This window comes from Micropterus dolomieu, linkage group LG21, assembly GCF_021292245.1.
Source record: "Micropterus dolomieu isolate WLL.071019.BEF.003 ecotype Adirondacks linkage group LG21, ASM2129224v1, whole genome shotgun sequence".
In the NCBI taxonomy this organism is placed as follows: domain Eukaryota; kingdom Metazoa; phylum Chordata; class Actinopteri; order Centrarchiformes; family Centrarchidae; genus Micropterus; species Micropterus dolomieu.
In genome coordinates this window covers 29966187-29991755 of record NC_060170.1, presented here as the reverse complement: position 1 = coordinate 29991755, position 25569 = coordinate 29966187, and the positions used below count along the sequence as shown (strand labels likewise).

Here is a 25569-nt window from a genome sequence, read left to right as displayed (position 1 = left end):
CTGAAGCGGCTGATGGTGATGGGGGAAATGCCACAAGATGCAAACAAACTACATGACAGAGAGCGGAATAAAAAGGGAAAAAATAAACAGACTGTACGCCTGCACACTCTCGGGCCTGCGTGAGTGGGATCACGTCTTTTTGTCATAAATGTGCTCATTCCGCAGACAAAATGTGGAAATATCGTGGGCCACTGCGACAAGAAGAAAGCGAAGCATATGTGACCCCTAATGCGAGAGTCCTCCAGCCAGTGTGAGCACCATTACTAAGATTCAGTATTAACATTTTTAACAAGTACAAGAGTTCAGATTTAATTGCACTTGTTCCTGTTATTCTTTCATTAATTTTATAATTTTGCAGGAAATAAAATCGTAAAGAGAACAGCAGAACAAGCAACGACAACAGGTTAATTTATATCATACCTCCCTGAAGGTAGATATATTTTTTACACTTCAACCAGTCTTGCTAAATTCAAATACGACTTCACACTAGCTGAATGACTTTCCAGTTTTTTTTTCTTTGCATGAGACACATACAAGGCCTCCAGGCCAGCCAAAGCCATCACATTGTCCTTTTAAAAAATCAAAAATGAAATATCAATAAAATTAAATTCACGGCACACCAACCAAGGCAAACTAAAGAAATGCAAATCAAGAGTGCAGAGATTCCCTCCGCGAAATTGTGCTTACTGTTGGTAGTCGTGTTTGCAGTAAAGTTTCCTTTCTCTGAAATAACAGCTGGTGGTGAGAGGCTGTTGACACACGGTGCACTGCAAACACTCCTCGTGCCATGAGGAATCGTTGACCCTCATCAAGAAGCGGTCGGAGATAGGACGCTGGCATCCTTCACACACGGATGGATGATGACAATCAGTCCCTGGAAAAGGGCAGAGGAGTTTGGGCCCATCAGAATAGACAGAAGGCCTATATCAAGACCTGTAATGTCTGATCAAAAACTCTAAAAACGTTAAAGGCCTACACACTGGGTGCCTGAAGAAATCTATAGGCTAGATGTGTATGGTATTTAATCAAATTAAAAAAGCAGATTTTAATGGATGAATTTGATATTCCCTCTCCAATAAGGCCTGCAGATCCCAGCCTTTGAATGGGTCTGGGTCGTTCGGGATGCGTTTTCTTGAAGTTAACGTGCCAAAAAAAACTACATTATTTATTATCATCTCTGTTGTTGCATCCCTTTGCATGCATAAATGTGAACTTTTGTCGCTTTTCATGGTCTTAGGCGTCAGGTAACAAAACAGCAGTGGGCATGCATGCACAGTATGGCATCCAGACAGGGATAACAGTCTAGTGGTTGACCTGTGCTCACAGTTCACAGTGATTTGCTGGGGTTTTATTCTACAGTAAAAGACTCACCGAGCATGACTCCGAGCGTGGCTTGTCCCGATCGCAGGGGATGATCCTCAATTTTAATGCCGTCCAGCATGATGCACGTCTCGGGCTGTTCTCCAGCGGAGAGGCGCTCCAGTGACACCAGACCTGTTGCAATATCCATAAGAATACGGTCAGACCTGACAAGAAAATCCAGCGGCACGCACAAGCTGTCTGGAGGTGGAGCGGAGGCGAGGTTGAAACCTGTTGAAAGCGTTTGTGTTCCGTGTGACACACAGCCTGCAGCTCGTCGGAGGGACACTAGACAATGAGCTTAAGTAGAAGAAATGCAAAAGCTCGACTTTTGATGCTCGCAAATAGTTAAGAGATAAAGGCAGTCTAAGCCGGCTACCCGGGTCCCCGATGTGTCAGAGAAGCGTGTGGACACAGAAAGCAAACAATAAAGGTGAAAAACTCTCTCAACAGTCACCTGTTATGATTAGAGCACCGAGGAAGCTTTATCTTCTCGTCCTCAAGCCGACGGGATTCAAAAGCGGGGAATTTCTTCACGGAGTAACAGTTTTGTCAAAGACGAGAAAAAGACGACAAACTTGACAACAAATCCCCCCCTCAAAAACAAAACAGGAGAGTATGTATATGTCCCGGCAGTAACTCTTTGGAAGTAACAGAGACGGTTGTTGGTTGTGCCCCTGTCGCTGCAAAAGTCTGAGATCGAGATTGAAGCGAGTGGATCCTCCCACTCCTGCATGCATGGCTACACTTTTTTCATTCCCCCATTCACTGCCATTGGGATGCTATTGGAGCAGAGTACAGTGTGCTCCACACAGTCCAATAACGACACACACTTGGAGGAAACCGTAAGCAAGACTAGAAAGAGGAAAAATTATATTATATACAGGGGCCTGGCTCTGAGGCCTAGCACTGAAGAAACAATACGATTATATGAAAATAATAGACCCAATAATACACTATAATTTCATTACTGGGCGCAATATATGAAGGGTTTTCTAAGAAAATAAAACATTCTATGGTTATTATTTAGCAAAAATTAACGTAAAAATATAGAAGCGACCCCCCCCCCACCCCCCATCTATCATGAATTGTTATATTTCCTTCAGTATTAGAAAAATGACATATGAGCATCACATGCTGTCTTTGCTCTTTTGTGCATTGTTTCCAGTGGAAGCTGCTGTCCCCTTTCAACTGATGCACCTGGCGATCAGTGGTGATAACGGCGGTGTGTCCAGCTCTGAGGTGGCCACAACAAGGCATGTCTATCCATCTTTTGGCCAGAAAATAGGCACCAATAATAATAATAATAATTATTATATATTTTTTTTATTATTTAGGCCATGTCCTGCATTTGTTTTACAGGAACACAGCAGCTATCTATTATCTGCCGTTCAACAACTGATCAGTTTATACTTTGATCTGAGGAATGAGCCCTCAATCTGAATAATTAAAAATCCAAAAACATCCAAATGAGCATAATAATAAATATACATATCCGTTGAGCGTTGCGTGTTTTATAAGTTAATCAATTCTGGAACGATCAGTAGGCCTACATTTCTTTGTCAAGACGTGATCAAGACGTTTGCAAAGGTACGGAGGACAGTTGCACCGAGGCCTGTCTGAAACTACAGGGCTACTAATGGGATTGTGCACTGCTTCCCATGTCCCGCTGTATGAGAGGATCAAAAAAAAAAAAAAAAAAAGAAAGAAGAAGCTGCAGAGCTACAGGCCGAGGCAAGGAAACACAAGAAGACTGGACACATGGAGACGTTTTAAGGAAACGTATTGTCAGATCAGCTTGTGCAAATCTACGTGAGATTTATTTTCATTTAAATAATAAAAAAAAAAACTACCTGCTGCTCAATTAAAGGCAATGAAGACATAGCCTACTGTAACACGGACACCAGCACTACATGTCGAGAGTATGACTGATACGACAGCAACGGCAATAACAATATAATAGTAATGATAAAACATAACAGGCCTAATAATGATAAATTCCTAAATATTGTGGTAAGACAAAAAACAGTCATATATTTCACATTAGGCTACTTACTGCATGATCATTTATTGAAAGGAAGAAACAAAAAAATAAATAAAACGCATGTTCAAATGTTTCTCTAGAATGATCTTAAGTCAATCTACAGTGTTTACCTTCGATCCAAAGGCATATAGCTGCGTGTTGTGTTTGATGTCCTTTGTGAAGCATCACGGCGATGACCTGTAGCCCAGTTTGGAAAACAGAGGACAGATTGTTGGCGTTGCCCTCTGCCGTTCAGTGAGAGAACAGCTGAAGTTATCTAAAACAGTTGTGGTTCCCAACCTTTTTTGTCGGACGTACCCCCACAGCCCTATCAGAAGAAGTAAGCTACCCCTTTACCATACCTCTTTGATGGGGGTGGCTTTATGGTATTGTTCAATGGTATTGTCTTTTGCAAAATTGGCCAGGTTTGCATTTAATGCCGTTTGGAATGACAGAAACTGGTTGTTTCAACCACTGTCAGTATAACTTTTAGCTTTCTGTTGTCAGTTTTCTGACCAGTCTTTCTGCGTTCTTAATCAACCTACAACTGACTCAGGTAGGTAGAAAGCTGAGCGACGTCTAGTGCAGACTAGTTGGTAAGTTCTTGTGACAATAACTATAACTAACTATATAACTATAAAAATCAGCATCACATTGGCTACGTTTAACCTTACTTCTGTGTTGATTTTTATCCTAAACACAAATGCATGACTACACATGATCAAATCATATTTTTATTTTCTATATTTCCAATCATGAGGGTCACATTTTTTTTCCACGTACCCCCCCGTAACTGCAGAGGTGCCCTTTGAGGTACAAGAACCCCTGGCTGTGAATCACTGATCTAAAAGAGACAGTGGAGCCAAATAGAAACAGTGACATACAGAGATTAATATTTACATCCATTGTCGAATTTTATGAAGGATGTTACAGACACAGACACGTTTAAAGCACAAATAAATATAAATACGAATCTTTATGAAAGGACACAGATACACTTGCTCTGTTAAAATCAGCCCATACCTGCCAGTCATGAATCTTTCCCCCACTTCTGTTTCCATCAGCATGAGGTCAATTACCTTCGCCTCACACTATATTGGATTATCTTACCACTAAGACGCATTATGAGCTGAGAGCTATCAATACAATCTAATCAATACATTTTCAGAAACATATAAAGCCCGTGTTACCCCCTCCTCCGCCTCCCCCATTCATTCAGCAGTTGTCGGCCAGGTCGCTTGTGTGAATGAGGACATCAAACATTCATTCAATAAATCAATCCGCCAACTTTTAGCCGGCAGTGTTTTAATGAGCCTCTACATGACAAGCCCTCCCTCGCCTTCTATAAGGCAGGAAAAGCAGGTGTGCCCCACAGAAAGCAACGGTCTCCTAAAATTTAGCAATTTGCTTTAAAGTAAGCAGAGCTGTGGCATCCATCGGAAAGGTAAGAGACCATTATAATGCGTCATGACTGTAACGCACATTCCTGCAGGATCTGCGACTGCTGTGGTTCCATTTAGATTTTTCACAGTGACAGTAATGACTTTGAATATTGAGAAAGAAAGTTATGTGGACTGCATGTTTTGAATAATACAAATTATTTCGGGGGAAAGAAGAAATTCAAATGGTTGAGCGTGAGCAAAGTTTTTCCTTTGCAATCAAAATCGCCAATAGAACGGGCACAGTTTGGAGGACAGTGCATTAAGAAAAGGAGCAATCAGTGCTAAATATGTTATTAACGCCAACTTAAACTAATGTGTTATTATGACTTATTGTAAGCGCATTCTAAAGGGATAAAAACGTGCCACATAATGCAACATAACTGACCCTTTATCGTTAATACAACGAATAAATCTAATTATTTTATGACTTCGTTCAATTGAAATCAAATCTAAACAAACGCATCAATCAAATTAAAATATAAACATATAGACAATTTAGCTACTTTAATTACATTTACATCACGCTGTTTAGAACCCACGCAGGATCCATTAATTTTCCAACCCAGAGAATAACTCACACAGCTCCAACTGTGTCAGGCCTCAAACCCGCAGGCTATAACCAATGCCATGCAAAATCACAGACAATAATAATCCTCAACGTAAAAACATAACAACCTATCAACCTATTTAACTATATATGTGGACTGTAATAAACACAGGTTTGGTTCAGCTGAAATGTTTTCAATTTTCAATTATGCCTAAAAACAAAGCCCAGCGATACGCTAAGCATTTTAAAAATAAAATACCTTAGTGAGAATGGGAAGAACACCTCACATCCTCAAAGGAGAAACTGAGCAAACCAAAGACATAATGGCTCCCAAATTGCATGGCTAGAGGACTCTGATAGTTAACTCACTTTGATCTTTTAATGAGTGTTTCTAAGCTCTCCACGATGCCTTTTTTTAAAAGCTCGAATGAAAGAAAAAAAAAATACAGGCTCCTTTAATTTGTTTGCTGCCGAGTTGCACTGGAGCATCTTAAAAACAGACTGTGCAGCAGTATGGTTTCTGATACATTTAAGGAATAGAGGGGAAATGTCGCGCGATATTCCTCTTTTAGCTCACACGCGTTTCTCTCTTAAGGGCGTTTCTCTAAAATTATTATTGTGACACTTAGAAGGGATTCAAGGGCACAGCACGCTCCTCGTCAAGTTAACGGAACCGCTGGAAGTTGGCGAAGCTTGTTGAAGGTTTGCACGTCGGCAACAACTTTAATTTAATCTGTTTCTGTTGCAATTTTTAGTTGCTTTCATACCTGAAAAAAATGAAAACAATGAATATTGTTGCACTATGATTTCACACAGCAAGCAATCAGGCAGTGCACTGCTGTAATAACAAATAGGGTATGAGATGCAGGGCCCCACAGGCCTGAGGGCCCCTGAATACTAAAATAGCCTTTAACAACTCGTTTTGTTTTTCAAATGTTTTAATTAAGTCACAAATTGGGTCTATCGGTTTTTGCAAAAAAAAATAAAATTATATTTATATATTTTATATTTATATATATGTGTGTTATTTCGATGCATTTTTTATTTGAGCTTTGCTTAAATTCACAGATGCACAACAAGCTAAACAGTGGAGTTATTCACATCACATCTACTTCTCCCCACTCAGTCACATCTTCCTGCTTTTATTCGCCTGAACAACATGGCCCATTTCACTGAGACAGCCAAAAAAAATGATACTGCAGGATAATCCCAACTCCCCGAGGATTAAGACCAAGTATAATACAGCACTGTCAACCCATGGCTAGATTTGTTTATGTTATGATTTATTGGATTCAGCTTTTTTTTCCCACTGACAAATTTATTGAGTTCCTGACAGATGGCCTGACAGGACCCTGTGTGACAGCCAGCTGACATACAAGTTTGAAATGTGAGTCTGAAAACTGTAGCCTATACCTGCGCTTGTGTAGTTTGTAAGACACAGCGAAACTGAACTGTAATTTAATTAACATAGGAGCTAATCATGTAGTCCCATACCCAACCAGGGACAGACTATATACCACGACACATATAAAAATTAAATTATACAAATTTAAAATGATATAAAAGGTAAATCTTGGCATTTGTTTGCTACCTTTTGAGTAAATGATTTATCAAACTGCTGTAAGTTAGATGTAGTTGATTTACGAGTGTATATAAGCAATTGAATTACATAACCTAAATTATACAGTCACAGATATATCATAAAAAATAGCACTGAAAGTCCTGTATCACCTGTTTGTTAACTTAGGCCTATTTATATTTATTTCAAGGTAATGTTTATGACTTTCAAAACAATCCAGAGAGAATGGAATAATATCTATAACCATATAATCAAAATCTTGTAAAACCTAAACTAAATGCTAAAATGCATTTTTGTTAAATGTAATCAAATGTCTTCCCATTTTGGTACAGATCACAGTACCAATCTACGAACCTCTCTTCCTCCTCAGGAACACTGTGGTGTAAATTTAGTAAAGACCAGCTCTTCTGATGACAGTGAGCCAGGATGCAGTCAGATTTATGCACCTGGTCCCCCGACTCAGTCTAAACACATATTACTTCTCAGTTGTATGCTGACGTTACCTGAAACGACTCCAACCCCCTATCTGAATTACAATATCACCCCCTGCTGGACCAAACCAGGCAGTACAACGTGCTTTCCTAACACAACTCAACAATGCCACAACTAAAGAAATGCTAAGTTGTCGTGAAACAGGCATAGAACAGAAAAATAAAATACAAATCAAACAAATTTATTGTTGTTATTAATGTTATTATTTTTTGTACACAATACTGGATTAATCTTGAATACTTAACTGCATGTTAGTGTAAAAGTTTCAAAATTATTCATATAAAACTTAATTACATTTACATTACATTTTTATCCTTATAAACAAATATAGATAAAAACAATAGAGTCAAATATAGTCATTTGTATATTTTTTTGTTAATACTTAGGTAGGTTTCAGATCATTTGTATTTCCTAGATACATGATCCTCTGCGACTCTCATTTTAAATGAGACTAAAAGAAAATTTCTACTAGTGACTTGTAGATGAAGTTAATTTGAAAAATTCTCAAGATATAAGTCATCCATGTTGTCTTATAAAAACACTGTTAAGTACCCATTTGGAATGTAAAGAGTTTTTTTCTCAAACCCATTAATTACAATTTCATGACATTGAAATGCCAAAAAGTGTTATTTTACCACAAAGTGTAATATTATGTATATTACTCGAGTATGTTCCCCATCATAGTAATTGTATTTTGACTTGAATTTGGTCAGTTTTGCCCTTTCTCTTGTGTTACTGTTGATGTGATATAGAGTGGCAGTCCCGGTATTATTCTTGCGATGTGCTGCACTGTACATTGTTATTGTTCTATAATCCAAAATATTATAGTGCAAATTACAAAAATTGCATAAAATATATATGTATTTTTTCTTGATGAAAATGAGTTTGTTCACATGATTCTGCAGCAATAACTAAAAATAACTTTTCTCTGTTGGTTCAATGTTGTGCATCTGCAATGACAGCCATCTTTAGAGAATAATAAGTTATAGATTATTGGATAAACAAACATAAACAATATTGATTTATCATTATTTTTTTCTATTCATTAATTCATTCAACTTGCCAAAAAAATGCATGACACAATTACATTTTTAAAAATATCATTAGAATTTTTGGCACATTATTGTAATAATGGTTCATGTTTTTTAGTAGTTCCATTTTCAATAGACAAATGACAAAAGTATTTTTCAGCAAAGGATTTGAAATGTATAACATTAATTTAAATTATTTTATTAAGACAGTTTCCAAAGTGAACTAACCCATAAAAACTAAAATGTAAATCTTTTCTGCATTGTGTCATGCAATAATAGTTCAAATAAAAATAAATATCAAATATTTTGTTAAAACCCAATGAATATTTTTTTTTCCCAAAGGATTATCTTCAAGACATTTAAAAAAAGATGTTCAAAGTTGGATCACAGATGGTAACAGATGATGCATTATGAAACCCAGCAATAACAAAATCTTTTTCTTCTATGATGTGGCGATCCCCCCATCCCTTCTGTTTTACTTCACACACAGGCGATGGCCAAACAAGTCTTCATGTGAGTCTAAGCTGTTCAGACACATGAGGAACAACTTACTGCATGGTAATTTTAAACAAAATTAAACCACGTTCTCCAAATGTCTCCAAGAGACACACACCCACATGTATTTGTGACTTTCTCTAACTGTTGATGATTGCCTAAAGAATCTTAAATCTTTCTCCAATAAGGACCATTTAATATCCCACACAAGAGGTGCTGAGTGGAGGAGCGACACAGAAACAAAACAATGGTTTGCCCTTAGAGAAAAAGGCTTTCACAAACTTGGCTCGTGCATATGAGCAACGGATATTATATCGTCATGTCACACTGGGATACGTGGCATTTGTTGTTACGTGACTGTTTTCATCATTAGCAAAAGTGTCTCAGCTCAGGCAAGATTTGCAGAGCCTTTCATCAGAAGATCTTGTTATTCAGTGGATTTGTCTCTGCAAAAATAATGTTTCCTCTGACACAAAAAAGTAGAGTCTCCAGGAGGCCAGGAGCATGATTTTAGGATGTGTGCCATTAATAATAAGTGTAGGCCTTCCCTACCCGCTCCTCATGTGGAATGCATAAATTCTGTGCCTGTTGAATAAATTGCATATGCTTGCAGATATTCTAAATATATCTACATACACACTGGCTGTGATACAGAGCTGGAATTGAATGGCTGAACACATATATCAGAGAATAGACAGAACCTGGTACCAGCATCACTCCATGTGCTACATGTACTGCACTGCAATGACAAATAAGAAATGAATCACTGCAATGGAAACAAAATATGCAGACGATTTGGATACCTAGGCCAGCAGCAATAAAGACAGTCCTTATAATCAGACATCTGTATATGTGTGATTCTTTTTCTCTGTCTCAATAAAACATGCAGGATGTGTTTTGTGTGTGCTGAATGAGAGTGTGTGTGCACATGTACGATTGTGGGTGTGTCATTAATAGGCTGCACTTCAGAGAAAAAGGTAGAAATCCACCAGATGTTTTGCAGCTGGGTGGATCTGGTAGTGAAGATCTAGACAGCGTCTGTCACAGGCGAACATTTCTAATCTGTCCTGAACATTAGGCAGAGAGCACTAAAACCCATCACTGGCCGCATGTGCTGCTCAGTTCACAATGTGCTAACCACAGGCCTTGTAGTTTGGCCCCGAGAAATTTCAAAATTAAACAAGAGAAAAAGTAATATTTATCAAGCTGAGCAGTGAAGAACCAATTTTAACTACACAATTCCTTTATCATTTCTTCCAAACTCTTCTCCTTTAAGCAGAGTGTGGCTGCTAAACTTTTAGAAAGCAAAACAAGGACCAACAGTCTAACTGAAGTTATTAGAGCAAAGTGCCTGAGGCTAAAGACCAGCGCTTTGAACTAGAGGTCCAGCAGAGCTTAGTGAGGTCAAGATCTGTCAAACAGCAAGCAGAACTAACAGCACAATGTTCTGGATGGACATTTTCTTCAAAGAACTTCAGCTGGGATGACAAAGAAAGAAACTACGTATTGAAGCTATAGCATGCACATCCATTTACATGTTGACTTCATCATTTTAGTAAGTGTAAAGACTCTTTTGGAGAAAAACAAACCTCACAGATAGATGCAGCCCTTACAACCCACTTTATTTTTTGTTGAGGTTGTTGCTGATTCCACATGGTATTTCCTGGAAATGTAACTAATAACTACATTTCTAAAGTGGCTACACAACTGCATTTCAGAGCTAACCAGGATGTGTTTAGCTAATATTCTCAGTTTGGGAACTGTGGTAATTGTTCCAAGCCGACCTTGATGGTCTGTAGATATTTCTCTTCCTGGGTTCATGTGCCTAGTTACCAGTTGGTCAACCTTGTGCCCTGTGAACTGACCCTGTCCTCCCTCCGAGGTTTGAAAGGAAAAGAAACCAAATCCTCCGGGGAGCGCTCCGACTAACAAGAAAACTGCTGGCCCGAATCTCTCAGAAGTGCTGTGTTTTCCCACTGGACCACTTTCAGCTTAATAAACATCTTAACTAGCCAGAGGTCCCATGGGAGCTGCTGGGAAATCCTCTGGGCAGCCAGAGCTCAGGAGCTGGCCCTTTATTGCATCCAGGTGGCTGTTAAAAAATGCTGGCCAGCCCTAAATGTCCAATAAAATGCAAGTGGCACCTTCAGGGGTGGACAGGGTCAGTGCACCTGTCTGTGGACGAAAGCTGCACTCGCTCCCCCTTGTCCAATCAGTTTGATGTCACACTCCTGCATTGTGCCATCACCATACCCATGGAAGCATTACTGAACGGGCCTACCAAACACAGGCCAAGGGGTCCAAGGGGTTAGGGGGCCCTTGGCCAGAGCCAAAATGACCACATAGAGGTGCACAAAGACCACTACAAATAAACTCAAAATGACTTAAAAGACAAACAAAACGACTACAGGACACTCAAAGCGACTACAAAGAGAGACAAACCGATCACAGAAATTACCACAAAGAGTTGAATGCAAATATAAACAAAACAACCTAAAAGAGAAATAAAGACACAAATGTAGTAGTCATTTGGTGTCTCTTTCAATTGTGGAGCCTTGCTCTGATGTAGGCAGGGAGGGGGATTTTTACATGTCTGTGCCCAAGGACCCATTGTTGGGGGTACGCCACAAGCTGCCACATGGCATGCTCTAAATATATGCAGAAGTCCCTTTTATTTTTGTCATGATGTGTCCAGAAGATTAATCAAAACCTATCATCCTGCTGTATTAATGCACAATCTAAGTTTGTGGGATGCTTGTTGAAATTATGTTCAACCACTTCCAGTTTGTTTATGGCTACTTCGCACATATGTGAACAGTGGCAGCAGCCTCCCTTCATCTGTCTAGCCTGGTCGCTGTCCAAAGGGAGAGTTAATTGTCCCACAGGTTTTGGAAAGACCTGGACGGTGTATTGTGCCTTTGATCTAACTTGAAAGGAGTTAATTGATTTCTGTGTTAGAGGGAAGAAAAAAAGATGCTTGCTGGTCATTTCACAACATGTGCAGGAATATCTGAGAGAGAGCAAGGGGTGGGGGCGGGGGTGGGATGAAGAGAGAGATCACCTCACACCCGACTCCATCCTTGCTCAATTACAATAATTTGACTCACATGGGCTGGCTGCTGTGGCAGAGAGAGAGAGTGGAGGAGAGCCGCTGTGTGGGGGAGGAGGGGGATCCCTGCTCTGGGAGATCACTCATTTTACCTCAAGCTGAGGTATGAAAAGACAGATTAGATGTGCAGCTCCCCGTGGAGGGAAGCCTGGGGGCTTGTTAAGGTTGCGGTATGGAGAAGACCACACGTTCAACCTCCCGCTTCATGTCTCAATGGGGCATTCCAGCATTTGATGACGTCCACATGGAACGAAGAGAGTCTGCTGGAGGTAACTGGTAAATGACAGAGTCGTTTCACTACAACCTGTGTGTCTCTGTTTCTTAAGATATTTGCACTTTCTCATTCATTAATTCTTGTTACAAAGCTTTTTCTGTTCAAGTTTCAGTCTGTCCCAGCATGCACTAGGCTGAAGGAATCACATTAGGAAGCACAATTTCCATGTTTGCTATTTGTTCTTGTTTTGAAAATACAAATCCAGTGAACATTAGATGTGGCTTTACAATTTCTGTCAATGTGATTTGCTGCATCACCTGCCTGTGAGTCTGTTCACCATCGGTCCAGGTCTGGTCTGGACCTGCTTTGACAGGCTTCCTGCCTTCACTCCTTCACCTCTCTCTGTCTCTGTTCACCCCAGCTCAAGGGGAAACAGGGCTGTCAGAGGGAGAGTGGCAGGCTAAGCCTGTCTTAACACAGCACCTCAAACCACCTCATAAATACAGGCTTCCTTTTCCAATTTCCAAGCAGCCCATCCACCTCTGTCTACATGCTTACACACTGCTCCATGTCATGTGCCGGGGTGTGAGTTTAAAAATGACCATGGGACATCTGGTGGACTTACAGAGGGTGGGGCTTTGATGGGTTGCTCTGCAGTTCAGCTCAATTTTGTCAGAGTCAAATCCTCTTGGGCAACGCAACAGCAGTGACTGAGAAGTCTAAAGTGGGCCTGGTAGGTTAGAGATAGCAAGGGAGTTTAAAAGATGCCTTTAAACAGATTTGCCATATGTGAAATGCTTGAGACACACAACCGCCCTTAAATACTCCTCTAGCCTTTAAACTACTGCACAGCTTAGAGACAAAAAAAAGGTTGCTTTAATTTTAATTTTAAAATGTGGTTCCAGAAATTCATTATTTTCCATATCATAAAGTGGAGAGAAAGGAAAAGTGAAACCATGTGAGGCAGCTTTTTGATGGGCGATGCTGGGCAGGGCTCATGAGGGAGTTGTGGTTCTGAAAGTAAGATTACTCCGTGCCCATCTGGAGAGTTTGGCTACGCAAAACGGGTGATTAGCCTCATCTAAATACTCACATCTGACCTGCAGAGCTAACGTCAGACTCAACCTGCTGTCCATCTCTGATACCAGCAACACCTGCAATGCTGCTCACATCGAGCACAACACTGAGATGTTACAGTGCAGGTTCTGCAGAAAAACATTTTCAAAGGATAAGGCTGGCAATATTAAAAATTTTTGTAATTGTCAGCATTTCTTTCAAGAGCAAAAGCAACAATGCAGTAGTCTATATCTTAATACTTTCCAACCCCAGCCTGTCAAGACCCTTTGTTTCTATTGAAGACCAAAATATAAACTCCCATTAAAAAAAAAAAAATGGGCTCAATAATTCCCCAAAACTGGGGACTACGATTTTTTAGCAAACATTATCCAAACAGAAAAAAAAATAGTGCTTTCGGAGAGAACGTCTTTCATGCTGTGGATTTGGTGGTGGATTTTCAGCCGCAGGACAAGGTATGTGGAATGGACTCAAAATAAAATACAGTGCCCGCGTTTTATAATGAAGGAACATTTCACCCAGTGCAATGGAAGGGTACATGAGGCTTCAGCTACACAGACAATACTTATTACTAAGATCTCTTCATTGTTGGTTTTTGTTGTTTCGTTAATAATAGGAAAAATACAGAATATTGCTTTATCCTTTATGATGCTATTGCACACATCTTCTAAATATTGTTTCATCACCTGAAATGACATTGCACATTATCTGCTATACATTACATCCCAGTCTAAACACTGGGAGATGTGGACACATTATCTAAATAACTTTAAATTGATTTAGTTATTAGTATAATAGTGATATTATTAGTAGTTGCAAAGTTTTTCTCACTTATATCAATCAAAAGAGTAATGGTGGAAAATGGAGAGTTAGCATAGCTCCACCATACGCTTGTGCAGTCTGTGTGTGAATCTGGATTCATGTGGCATACTGTATATATGCACTTTATGCACAGCAGGAAGGAGGGCTGTCAGAGCCTGTCACAGTGCTCTAGGGCATCACTGACATGAGTGTCACCTTCATGAAGGAGCGTGAAAGCTGTTCCCTCTGCACAGGATTCTTCAGACCGTCGCTCTGATTTCAGCGGCAGAACAGAGGAGTTAACGCAAACGCTCGCAGAGGGTTGTCATCTGTTGTATGCTTCATTAAACACCTGTGAATACCAAGAGCTATTAGGAACTTTGGTCAGGCAAAAAAAAAATATCTGCACTGTTAGCAGAATCCATAAGTTCACAAACTTAGCAGAAGGAGAGTCTAATTAACAACAAGGGCATTAATCCATTAATGAATTTCTAATACTAATTACTCCTGCAAAAATGTGCAAATGTGGATTCTGACAATTTAATTAGCTGCAAATGACACGTGAGCAGAGGTGAGAGGATAGTGATGTTTTGGTATCCAAGTGTAAATTCTGCTTCTGGATCTGGCAGCAAAGTGGCAGCAGGGTTTTATTTAGTTTGTTAAAAAAAAAAAAAAAAAAGTTTGCTTTCATAAATAAATATTTGTTTAGAATATTCAGAAAATTAGGTTTTATGAATATAAATTTCAATAAAGCTACTACTACTACTACTTTTTCTGTACCCCCCCCCCCCATTCTCTATACAGCTGTAGATAGGAATAACACATTTCAAAAGTGAAATGTATTGTGGTGTTCTATTCGTAAAGACCTGACTGGGTAGAGGAGTCACTGATGACGTGGGTGGGCGTCTGGGGTAAAAGGCTCCTGTGTCTCAAAGCTCTGCTCGTTCGTGCTGCACGCTGCTCATGATGAACTTTGTGATGGAAAGATGCTTCTACTGGAAAATGAACGTCAGAGGGGCCCGTTTGCGTGTGATGAGGCTGCTTCTCTGTTCACTTTTGTCCTCCCTGAGTGTTACTCACTGTCAGCATGGCCCTGTTAATGTGCTGAGCAAAATGTGAGTCACAGCTATGGATATTAATTAGTTTGATTTATTTGGAGCATGACTTGAGCAACACTTCTTCTAAGACTATCAGAGTAAGATAACACAAAAACAATCATTTAGAAAAAGTCACTTTCAATATAAATAAGTTGAACATTTTCAAAAATTTTATGTGCACAGTTGAACATTATCAAAAATACTTTAATCTGAATGGTTTAAATAGAATCCATCAAGGTAAAAATACATTTTCTGACTTAAATTAGCTTACATGATGTAAAGTTGATGTGTATCCCAAACTTTTTAATTTCATTAGTTAATTTTTCGGCCAATGTTCTTTTTATTCCATTTATTGTGTTTCAGTCCTTGTGGCTCTATCTGTGAGGTTGTAAAAACTGCGTGGAAAGTTACACCGCAATGCTTCGCTCTGTGCTGAAGTTGTAGTAAAACTGCAAGAGAAGAGAAAACGCAGATGAATAAAAATATACTGTCAAAACAGGACAAAAACATCATCAACCTGCATTATCTCAATAATGAATACCAAAGCAATATCTACATTTATAAAACACTGCAATGATATGCAGCTTATCACAAACCACCACATTGGAAAGAATTTGAACAACTCTCTGAATGTTCTAGAAGGATAATAAACTATGTTATCCCACCAGTGAAAGTACAGGCCTACGTTTAGCCCCACAGAGTGCTTAGATGGTTGTCCAGAATGAAGATTGTGAAAATACAAACAAACACTTCCCCCTTCTGGCATGTCACAGACATGACTCTTTAAAAAGCAAAAGGTTTTCAAACATTCTTCACTCATGTGGCATTAAAAGGCAGGAAAGCCTGTGATTTTTGTTCAGTTTCACTGATTCTATAAATCATTATTTTAACTCCCTTCTAGGCAGAAACAGAAATGTTGGCACAAACACAAATACATTATTGAACAGACCTACAGGACATAACGTCAAAAATTAATACATTAATAACTTTTTTAGTTAAGGTTATCATGGTTTCCAGCTAGACTCACTCCAACATTTTTGGATCCACAGAAATCTCAAGCCTCAAGTGATCTTGCAAAAAAATGACTCCCGAGTTTCACACAATGAAATACAGATGCTAAATTAAATAAAAAGAAAGCGCTGATATTCAATTTGTATTCGGAATCAGCAGATCCCCTGAGTTGAGATGTGAATCGTTATCGGAAGAGAAAAAGTTGGAGCTGGTGCATCCCTGTAAACATTAGCAGTTTCCCAGAAGAGCTCAGTCCTATAATGTAATTTAATCATTTTTCCTAATTCTATTCTATGAATCCAAATTATTAAGAATTGATTGTAAGAAAGACAAAGCTCCTTAAGAATGTGACTAAGGCGATGAAACAATCTACATTAACAAACAGTATAATGTTTGATTAGTTTTTGGTCAGACCATTTGAAAACACATTCATGATTTTGTTGTGGGTGTAGTCCCACTGGCTCAACAGTTAAGTTGTGTGACAAGTTAGACTGTTGTATTACTGCAACACAGCACTAGGTGATGCTGTATGATCACTGAAATAAGTTTCCAAATCTCCAACAGAAGCCATGGAGCCACAATGGCTCAACCTGGTCCTTTCGATCAAAATACCACCTTCCCTGATTTTCATCTAGTTGAGGGGAAGCTGCAAGTTACCCCAAACCTGTCACATATCACAAGCCTGTTAGTTGTGAAGAAATTCAGCCCCCCACCACACAAAAATTCAGTCTCAACATCTGGCACAGTAAATAAATAATCCTGTGTGTATGTGTGTGTGTGTGTGTGTGGATGATGGATGGGGGAATGGGGTGTTATCAGGGAGAGCATGTATCAATGTCTGCCAGTTTTACACACAGGCTGACAGGACAGTGACACACTAGAACATGGGCGGCAGTCACCTAGACGAGCCGAGCTTCATTTCCTGTCCCTGCTCCCCTGCCAAAAATATGTGACATGTTGTCTTCATTAATTCCACCTCTATTTGGAGCTCTCCCTCTCACACCTCTCACACAACCCTGTACACTACTGTCCCTCCATACATTCACATGGCAACACACACACACACACACACACACACACACACACACACACACACACACAGATAACTTCCTACAAACCCATCATACATAGGTGCTAATGAAAATTCTGTCATGTGTGCATGCACACTTCTTCTAGCATACTCCCTCTGAAAATCATTAGCCAGCCGCCAACAACATTTTTCAGCAGAGCAAACTACATAAAGATGTCACTTTAAATCGCTTACTAATTAACACTTAAAAAGACACAAATTAGATATGCGTGGCTAAAAGCAATTATAATATCCGCAAGTTTTGTGAGTCATTTGGGAAATGAAAAGAATGCCTAATTGCTGGAACCAACATCATCTGAGACACGGCTTAAGTGATGCCTGTTAGGAAATGGTCTTATCTACAACTGTGGCAGTGATTACAACAGTTTTCCTCAATTACATGTGCATATGTATAATTCTAGAAAGTACATCTCTTTCATGAATCTATATTTTTTTAATGGGTTCAGAACTGAAGCAATTAGATTCTGCGCTGAAAGCGCCTGTAGTTTATGAAGAGGAGAAAAAAAGCCCCACAGTCAAGCACGGACAGTGACCTCTTCTGGACAAAAGAAGGAGAAAATGCTCAACAACAGTTAGAAAACTGGTACAGTTTCAGACTAAAAACCAGCCTTTTCTGAATTTTAATATATTTTGTTTTATATTACCAAGAATGAGCTGCAACTTCTCCAGAAGCCTTGAGAACAGAAAACATAGTGGAGATTATATGTATAGTGTAATATTATTATAGAGGAAAAAAAACAAGCAGAGAGAAAAGAAAAAAGTACAATATTACAGATACACATCACTTTCTAAAAGAAACACTTCTGATGTTCAACATGTTTGCGAGAACATCGGCAACTATATTTTTCCCCTCTTGTTCTGCAGATATCATTGTGGTATAATAATAAGAGGAGAGAAGTAAAAACAACACAATGGTGAGGGATGTTTCCACTTGGAAACTAATTATCAAGCTAAGCTGTGACTTCATCCTCATCAGCCTGGCCCCACCATTAATCTTGTGCTGTCGTCCACTTCACTAAATCCTGTGTGTTACACTATCTCACATTTACTTCATCAGCTCCAGCGTGGCTGTAATTAATGATTTCTCATGCCCCTTCCCTTCCCTTCCCCAGCTCAGCTCACCATGTGTCCTCCTGCTAATCACACTCTCTGAGAAGAAAGGGAGGAGGAGACGAGAGGAAGAAGGAAAAAAGACAAGAGCATATAGGATGAGCAGCCAGCCTGTCTCCACCCTAGAAAACACCCACACACATACACGTACACATACACGCCATTAATACCTTCGCTGACAATGAGCTTCATACAGATGACCATTTGACAAGATGGCGACTCTGTGTGATTTGGATAGTATGTGACAGAAGACAGAGGCAGAGTGCAGAACAGACACCCGGTTTGATGGGGGAGTGTTTGCTCTGTAACACATCTCAAACCCAACAGCACCTGTTCTTTTACAGTGGTCTGTCACTTCCTGGCAGTTCTGATACCAAGATACCGTGCTAATGAGAGAGAAGGGGGGTTGTCACTCTCTTTAAAGCACACACACACAGACACACACACACACACACATTGACTCTTTCTTTCTCTTGCTCTCACAAACACATGGGCTTTAAAGAAGGCGCTGCACACAGATGATTTTCTTCCTACGAATGCCTGCAGGCTACAGTGTTTCATCAGAAATTGGGAGGACTTTGTAGCTCTTTTATTTGCTCTACATGATCTCTAACTTTTTTGCTACTGAAGATGAAGGGGATTGGAAACTAGTTAAACATGCAAAATCTAACTAGAAAAGCTCCTCAAGATCTTCAGCACTGTTCGAGATGCTAGATTGAGCTGTTTGAGAGAAGAATTGGGGAATAAAAGTCAAGTCTTTTGGAACAGGAGACGAAGCTTTTAAGAGAGAATGGCTGCATAGCCTGGCCATGCTTTTATTCAATTGGGGCTTAGTGGAGCCAACAGGGCCTCGCTGTCTCCGACACTTAATTACAACCCCAAGACCGTTTGCTTTGCATTCTGGGCCAGCGGCGTCAGCGGCAGCCGAGCGTTGCAGCCTCTACTCACTTCCTCCTCGATCTCTGCCAGGGATTTGATCGTAATGCCCATTAAATTGACTTGCTGCATCTGAAATCAAAAGCAGGGAGAGGAGGGGGGAGAAGAGGAAGAAGAAGAAAAAAAACACACAAGAAACATGGCGGTTAGGCTCATGGCTAAGTAAGCATGCTTAAAATCTTTAATCCTCTCCCTCTTGGTGTCAATAGAAACGGGGCTATAGTGACAACCGCCGCCAGCCAGCCAAATGGACTGCATTGAGCCAGCTCTGCCTGACTGCACGCATTCATCACTCAGTCTGGAGGAAAGCAAAGAAAAGGAAAGGAAATGAGAGGAAACAAAAAAAAGAACAGGAAAGGAAAGAAAGGCAGAAAGAAAGAACGAACTGTCTAATGGCTGCATACTGAGAAAAAGGATCAAATATCGTGACCACCATATGGCCCATACTACACACCAGGGTGCAGGACAAGGAACCATCATGACCCCTCTCATTATTTGTAATAAAGCAATCATTTTGCATTGCACCGCTAGTTCCTCAAAGAATGTTTACCTCTTTGGGGTTTTCGAAAAACTTTTCAGAGATCACAAAGGGCACATCATCCAGAGCTGCAAAGAAGTAAGAAAAAACAAAGTTTAAGGTTGACTTTCATAGAAAAAATAAAGAAATTGTACACTCTATTCTTGATCCTGAGTATTTCCACAAGACTAAACGTGGGTTTATAAAACAGCAGAGCTATCAACATCCCGACACCTCCCCTCCTTCCGTCTATGGAGAGAAGATGAAAGGCTTTCTTATTATCCGCTGTATTTGAGCACCTCCACACTCTCCTCCAACCCAGCCCTTTCCCAACCCTCTTCCACTTTAATTACTCTTGATTATTCCCGATTCCGTCTTGTCTGAGAGATGTTCACCTCCGAAACAAAGACGCACTCACACTAGGCACAGAAAAGCGGAAAGAAGAGAGACAAAACATTCACCAGATATCAAATTTGCATGAAAATAAGCCACACTGTTCAGCCGGCAAAAAGTGGATTGAAATGAGGACTTGCCAAGAGCGTGGTGGTATAATTAGCATTTGACCAAACAAACGAGCTTCAACAGAGCTATAATTAAGCAGGCCTGTAATTAAGTGTATGCCCTTTATCATAATGATCGTGGTTAAAATGGTGTGATGGCTGCCAGTTGATTATTAATGGTGTAACCCTGTACTGCATGCATCCTGCACTGGAATCAAGGTGTCACGACTGTCAGGCTAGAGAGCAGCCCTTTGTTTATAAAATACATTAGGGCCCAAATTAACACAGGGTGACAAGGGACACAAAGCCTCTCGTTTCCAGACTGAAGGGAAAACTGCAGCTGCTCGGCTTCATTATAAAACTCCCAAATCTGGAGGCACAAAACTTGCTGCCGTTGGCTTCAACAGGAGCCCCAAATATCAAGAGGCCAAGCTTCCAACTGGTGTTCTTTTACCCACAGTCCATCAGGCAGCTGGCACAGGAAAGGGAACTCATAAATGTAAGCCGAAGCTGTTCATGAGTCATCGTTTTGGAGCTGAAACTCCTTTTGGTCTTTCCTGTTCACAGCAATATTTAAGTATGAAATTCTAAAATATACCTCACTTTGACACTTATGTGACTTGCTTTCCTTTCTTGGTTATTACACAGATCCTCAGTTTGGCACTTTCCACACAACTGTACAATGTGATCTTTGTAATCAAAGCATGACCCTCACCCTCATGACCACAGGAAAGCTTATTTAGTTTCTTGCCCTCCTGTCATATCCCACAGCAAAAATGTAAGCTGTAACAAGAGTCTACAGCCATGCCAGTATTTCTGCACTTTGAAGTAAATGCTAATGTCAGCATGCTAACATGCCCACAATAACAATGCTAACAGGCTGATGTTACGCAGGTTAAATGTTTACCATGTTCAACATGTTAGATTAGTGGGTTAACATTTGCTAGCACTAAAAGAATTACAGCTATGGCTGATAATTAGTCATAAACCAAAGTACTGAGCAAATACTACAATGGGATTCAATATTTTCTGCCATCAGAATCCAGAGGTCAAGTTTGTTTAATACTGACACGATAGCTGATTCAAAAACATTCCACATCAGCGTCAGTCTTCTTAGTTGTTTACAAAAATGCCACAACAGCACTCCTCTGTACAGGCAAACCCGCCCCATTTAAGATAATAGGTTATGACTGGCCCAACCTGGGCCAGGTCAGCTGGAAATCTGTCTGAATGGGAGGGGGGCCAGATGTATCCACCAGAGTAAATGAAACATGAGCTCACAGATTCGTCTGGTTCCCAGGCTGCGGATTAAATTTTGGGCACCACGGATGTCTATATTAAATTGTATTTCAATCCATCCAATATCTACTAAGATATATCAGCCTGGGTCAAAGTGGTGGACCAACCAACTGACTGACTGACACTGCATAGAGCCATGCTGCTAGCATGGCTAAAAAAGTTCAAGAAATGAAAGGCTCATCACCACCTCCTTTTCCACTCACGAAAGGGCTGTTCAATGCCCCAGCCTCGACACCCACCTCCCTGTAGCATCTTTGGATGAGTGGCTATCTGGAGCAGCAAGAGCAAACCACGACGATTGGATAGGTACGATGACTTGTTTAAGCTCATAAAAACAAGTGAATAAACATGCACTTCTGTGTCGCTGCGAGCATCATCACCAGGCAGAGATAGGCAGGAAGAATACATTTGAATCAATAGCCAGCAAAGGGAAGCCGAGATTGTAGTTGCTGATGGATCTACGTGGCACGGACAGATGAATGCACAGAGCTGAAGGCCAGAGAGTTTCTTTATTGCTCACAGATTACATTTAAAACCAGATCTCGCTTTGTATTCCTCCACCATCTATACTAGAGAGGCTATCTTACATCCAGACAAATGGAGAGGCACAGGAGATGACTTGGTGGTAAGAAATGGATACCAGAAACCCGAAGGTGCAAAGGGTAAATATAATGTAAATCCAATCTTCTGACCAGGAATCCAACTATGAAGCATGTTCTAGCCACTCAAATGGTCAGACTACAGTCCATTAACTCATGAGTGTATTGCTGTGTAGAGAATTGGGTAGTCATTTGGCATTTGGAGAATGTGAGTACAGTCGATATGAAAACATCTGGCAGGAATTTTGGTACAATGACTTTGATGATGATGATGGCGGTGGGATCAGAGGTGGCGTTAAGTAAGGAGGACCCTGTGGCTTGAGTGATTGTAGTGTAAAGAACGGAGTCAGCACAGGGCCCGTGTGGATCATTGCCTTATTAATGGCTCCGTCAGGTGCGATGAGCAATGGCTGCATTGTCATCTCCAGCCCCTGGGCACAGATGAATGGCTGTTTCAGGGCGGGAAGGGCTCCCTCGTACGCTGGGCTGAGCACTAATCCCTCACTCTTCCATTGTTGGATGCACTGTCACCCAGGACTTCAGCAGCGCCATACATTGCATTTCCAGGGTTCTAACAGACACGGCCATGCACACAGGCATATATACACACACACACACACACACACACGCACGCACGCATATACCACACTGAGTTTTGCTCCGACACTGACTGATGGAAAAATATGCGTGGGTGATCGAGCATACCCCATATTACCTGAACCACAACTCAAGAATAACACTTTGGGAATGTTGATGAACTTTTATTTTACACTTCACTAATTCAGCAGAATTGCATTGATCTCTGTCTAGTATGATTACTTGGGTGAATCTGTCTTGCACCTGAATTAAGTGAGGAAGTCACAGTCAGGGCAATAATCTGCAAGCACGAATGAGAATCTCTTATGATTTTTTCCCCATGATTGAGCTGATTTCTATTGTTTAATACCATAAAATAATAAGAAATAATAAGTAAAGCTGCTCAAAATGAGGTTAGGGCTTTATCTGGAACCTGCTGTACTTCATATTCCAAACAATTGGATGTTGCCTCTCCTCTTTGTGTAGCCAGGCTAGACATTGCAATACCTTTCCTGTCGGTGTGACTCTCAATTTGAGGCGGATTCTTTATGCAGACCATGGAAATGCTATTCTAGTTGCAGACCCCGCGCTCTGTCACCTCTGCAGATAATGGTGAGTCGATGAACAGAGAGCTGGAGGAGGACCCCCTCTGCCCACTCACAGCCCTTAGCCCCACTCTGACATGAGAAATAGTGCCCAGGCCTGACAGCATCTCGGAGACATATTGTAGTTTATTTTGTCGCCCGGGCATGCCATCTGTGCCATTCCAATAGAGGGTGTGTGTTCAGGCTGCTGCAAGAGAGAGGGCGCGAGGCTTCGGGTCCCTCAGTAGCGCTGCAGCCACGGCAGGTCATTAGTCAAATTGCCTAATGAGAGAGAATACAAATGGCCCCCTACCCTGACAGGAGGAATTTTGGAGGTGTCAGAGCTCCTGACCCGTGCTATGAGAACAGATGATAGCGAGTTGCTATTTTCAGATTCTTTTAATGACTATGGCTCTATGAAACCCATTCTTTTTCTTTTATCTTTTTACCGCTTTTTCAAACCCTCTAGACAGACGAGTGAAAAAAAAACTTTTCAATGTATTAAAAATCTCACTTGCAAGAGTGGAAGTGTAACTTTTGAATTATTTAAATGTTTACTGGGGAGTCAATTAACATTCTAAATAGCACATAACATTGATACTAAAATAGATCACGCCCTCAAATGATGTTGAGCGTTTCTGATAATCTATTTTTATTTATTTCTGCCGCCTGTGTACAGCTTCCTTCCCCAATCTCGCTGTAGTGTGTGCAAGCGTCTGTTGCAATTCTCCTGACAGCAACAGTTAGTTTATGCTAAAATATTAATTTCATCTCATTCAAATGTTGAAAAATGTAAACAAATTTAAATGTTTCATAATGTTAAGAGTGGTGTGCAAAACATCCAGTGGATGAATGCGTCTATAGTTGGATACTTCAGGCTGGGGCTGCCAAACACTCAGGTTTGTGGTGAAAAACTGTGGACGGAAAACAGAAGAGAAGCAGAAAGGGAGTGGAGAGAAGCTGAATCATTTTACACAAGCTTGCCGTTTGTCCAATTTGGTGAACATTTTTTAAATACATTTTTATTATTTTGGCTAGTAAAGATATATTACATTTATAAATACACATGAAAACATATAGCTTTAACTAGAGTTGATCATTGAAGTTTTATAATACAAATACCAAAGTGAAAAAGAGAACATACTCTCTCTAAAACTAAAACAATAGACTTGAGTTTGTTGCCCAACATTAAAATTCAACTTTTTTTTATTTTTTTTTTTTTAACCAGAGGGATGCAAAATGGCAAGCTTATGTAGAATGACCCACTTACTTTTCCATCTGTGACAAGCAGTCCTTGAAATCTGGTTGTGGGTAGGGAGCCAGGAGGCAGTCCCAGTCGGGCGCTGGTCCATCAGTCTTCCAGAAAGTGGGCAGAGCCAGAAACACCTACAGTGAGTTGGCTACAAACACCGCTGCATCACACCGAGCGCTCAGAGGAGGTGTGTATATGTGCGGTAATTTCTCCAACACTTCTGCCGACACTGTATATGTTACGAATATATGCAAGAACTATTTAAAGTAAAGTAAGTACCAAAATTCTTCAGTGATTTGATAAATTTACAAAACCTGTATTAACTGCATTAAAAGCAGTCAGTACTGGAGAATTACTGGGAAAGCCCTTTCTGCTGGCTATTGAGAGCTCTCATGAAATTAAATGGACAATCAGACTTTAATCAGCAGCACAGTGTCTTTTAAGACACTGCCATGGCACTGGCATTGATCCCCAGCTGTGGCTGCTGGTAAATGTGCAGCAGAATGTGTATAAATGGGGTACGCCTCTCTGGACAAGTGTAAAAGCTGGCAGAGGGCTGACAGTAAATTGCATGTGCCGGATGGGACACAGCAGAAGGCACAATTACACAAATCCCCTCTTAATTAGCGGTTCTGTGGGCAAACTAACCCGTAATGATGCAAGGGATGTGGCGAGCCCTAGAAATCCTAACAAGAAACACTCACCAGCACTAGAGACTGGGTCATATGGCCCCGGATCCCCTCAAGTAGTGACTGACGCATGATCTGTTTTGATCAGTGCAGCTGCAGGAGAAGACTCCCCAGTCGCCCTGCTCCCCACAACCCCTAGCCCT

At 40.5% G+C, this 25569-nt stretch overlaps 2 protein-coding genes across 11 annotated transcripts in view; both read right to left on the bottom strand.

The window, feature by feature from the left end:
- Nucleotides 1-3562, bottom strand: part of lmx1bb (LIM homeobox transcription factor 1, beta b) — a 49074-nt gene extending 45512 nt beyond the window's left edge. Inside the window, exons 1-3 of one of the 3 annotated variants that reach the window (XM_046035630.1) lie at nucleotides 3514-3562; nucleotides 1372-1494; nucleotides 688-874 (exon numbers count right to left, since the gene is read on the bottom strand). In XM_046035630.1, coding sequence (XP_045891586.1) covers nucleotides 688-874; nucleotides 1372-1441 — 257 coding nt within the window. In that variant the 5' untranslated portion in view covers nucleotides 1442-1494; nucleotides 3514-3562. Of the gene's footprint in view, nucleotides 1-687; nucleotides 875-1371; nucleotides 1526-1816; nucleotides 2126-3513 lie in introns of those variants that run through there. The other 2 variants (XM_046035631.1, XM_046035632.1) reach the window with 2 other exon arrangements.
- A 10735-nt stretch (nucleotides 3563-14297) lies between these two features.
- Nucleotides 14298-25569, bottom strand: part of mvb12bb (multivesicular body subunit 12Bb) — a 33972-nt gene continuing 22700 nt past the window's right edge. For 2 of the 8 annotated variants that reach the window (XM_046035634.1, XM_046035635.1), the window contains exons 8-9: nucleotides 19961-20016; nucleotides 19049-19482 (exon numbers count right to left, since the gene is read on the bottom strand). In XM_046035634.1, the coding sequence (XP_045891590.1) occupies nucleotides 19345-19482; nucleotides 19961-20016 (194 nt within the window). In that variant the 3' untranslated portion in view covers nucleotides 19049-19344. Of the gene's footprint in view, nucleotides 14519-15032; nucleotides 15271-15335; nucleotides 15713-19048; nucleotides 19483-19960; nucleotides 20017-25569 lie in introns of those variants that run through there. The other 6 variants (XR_006822580.1, XR_006822579.1, XM_046035637.1 and 3 more) reach the window with 6 other exon arrangements.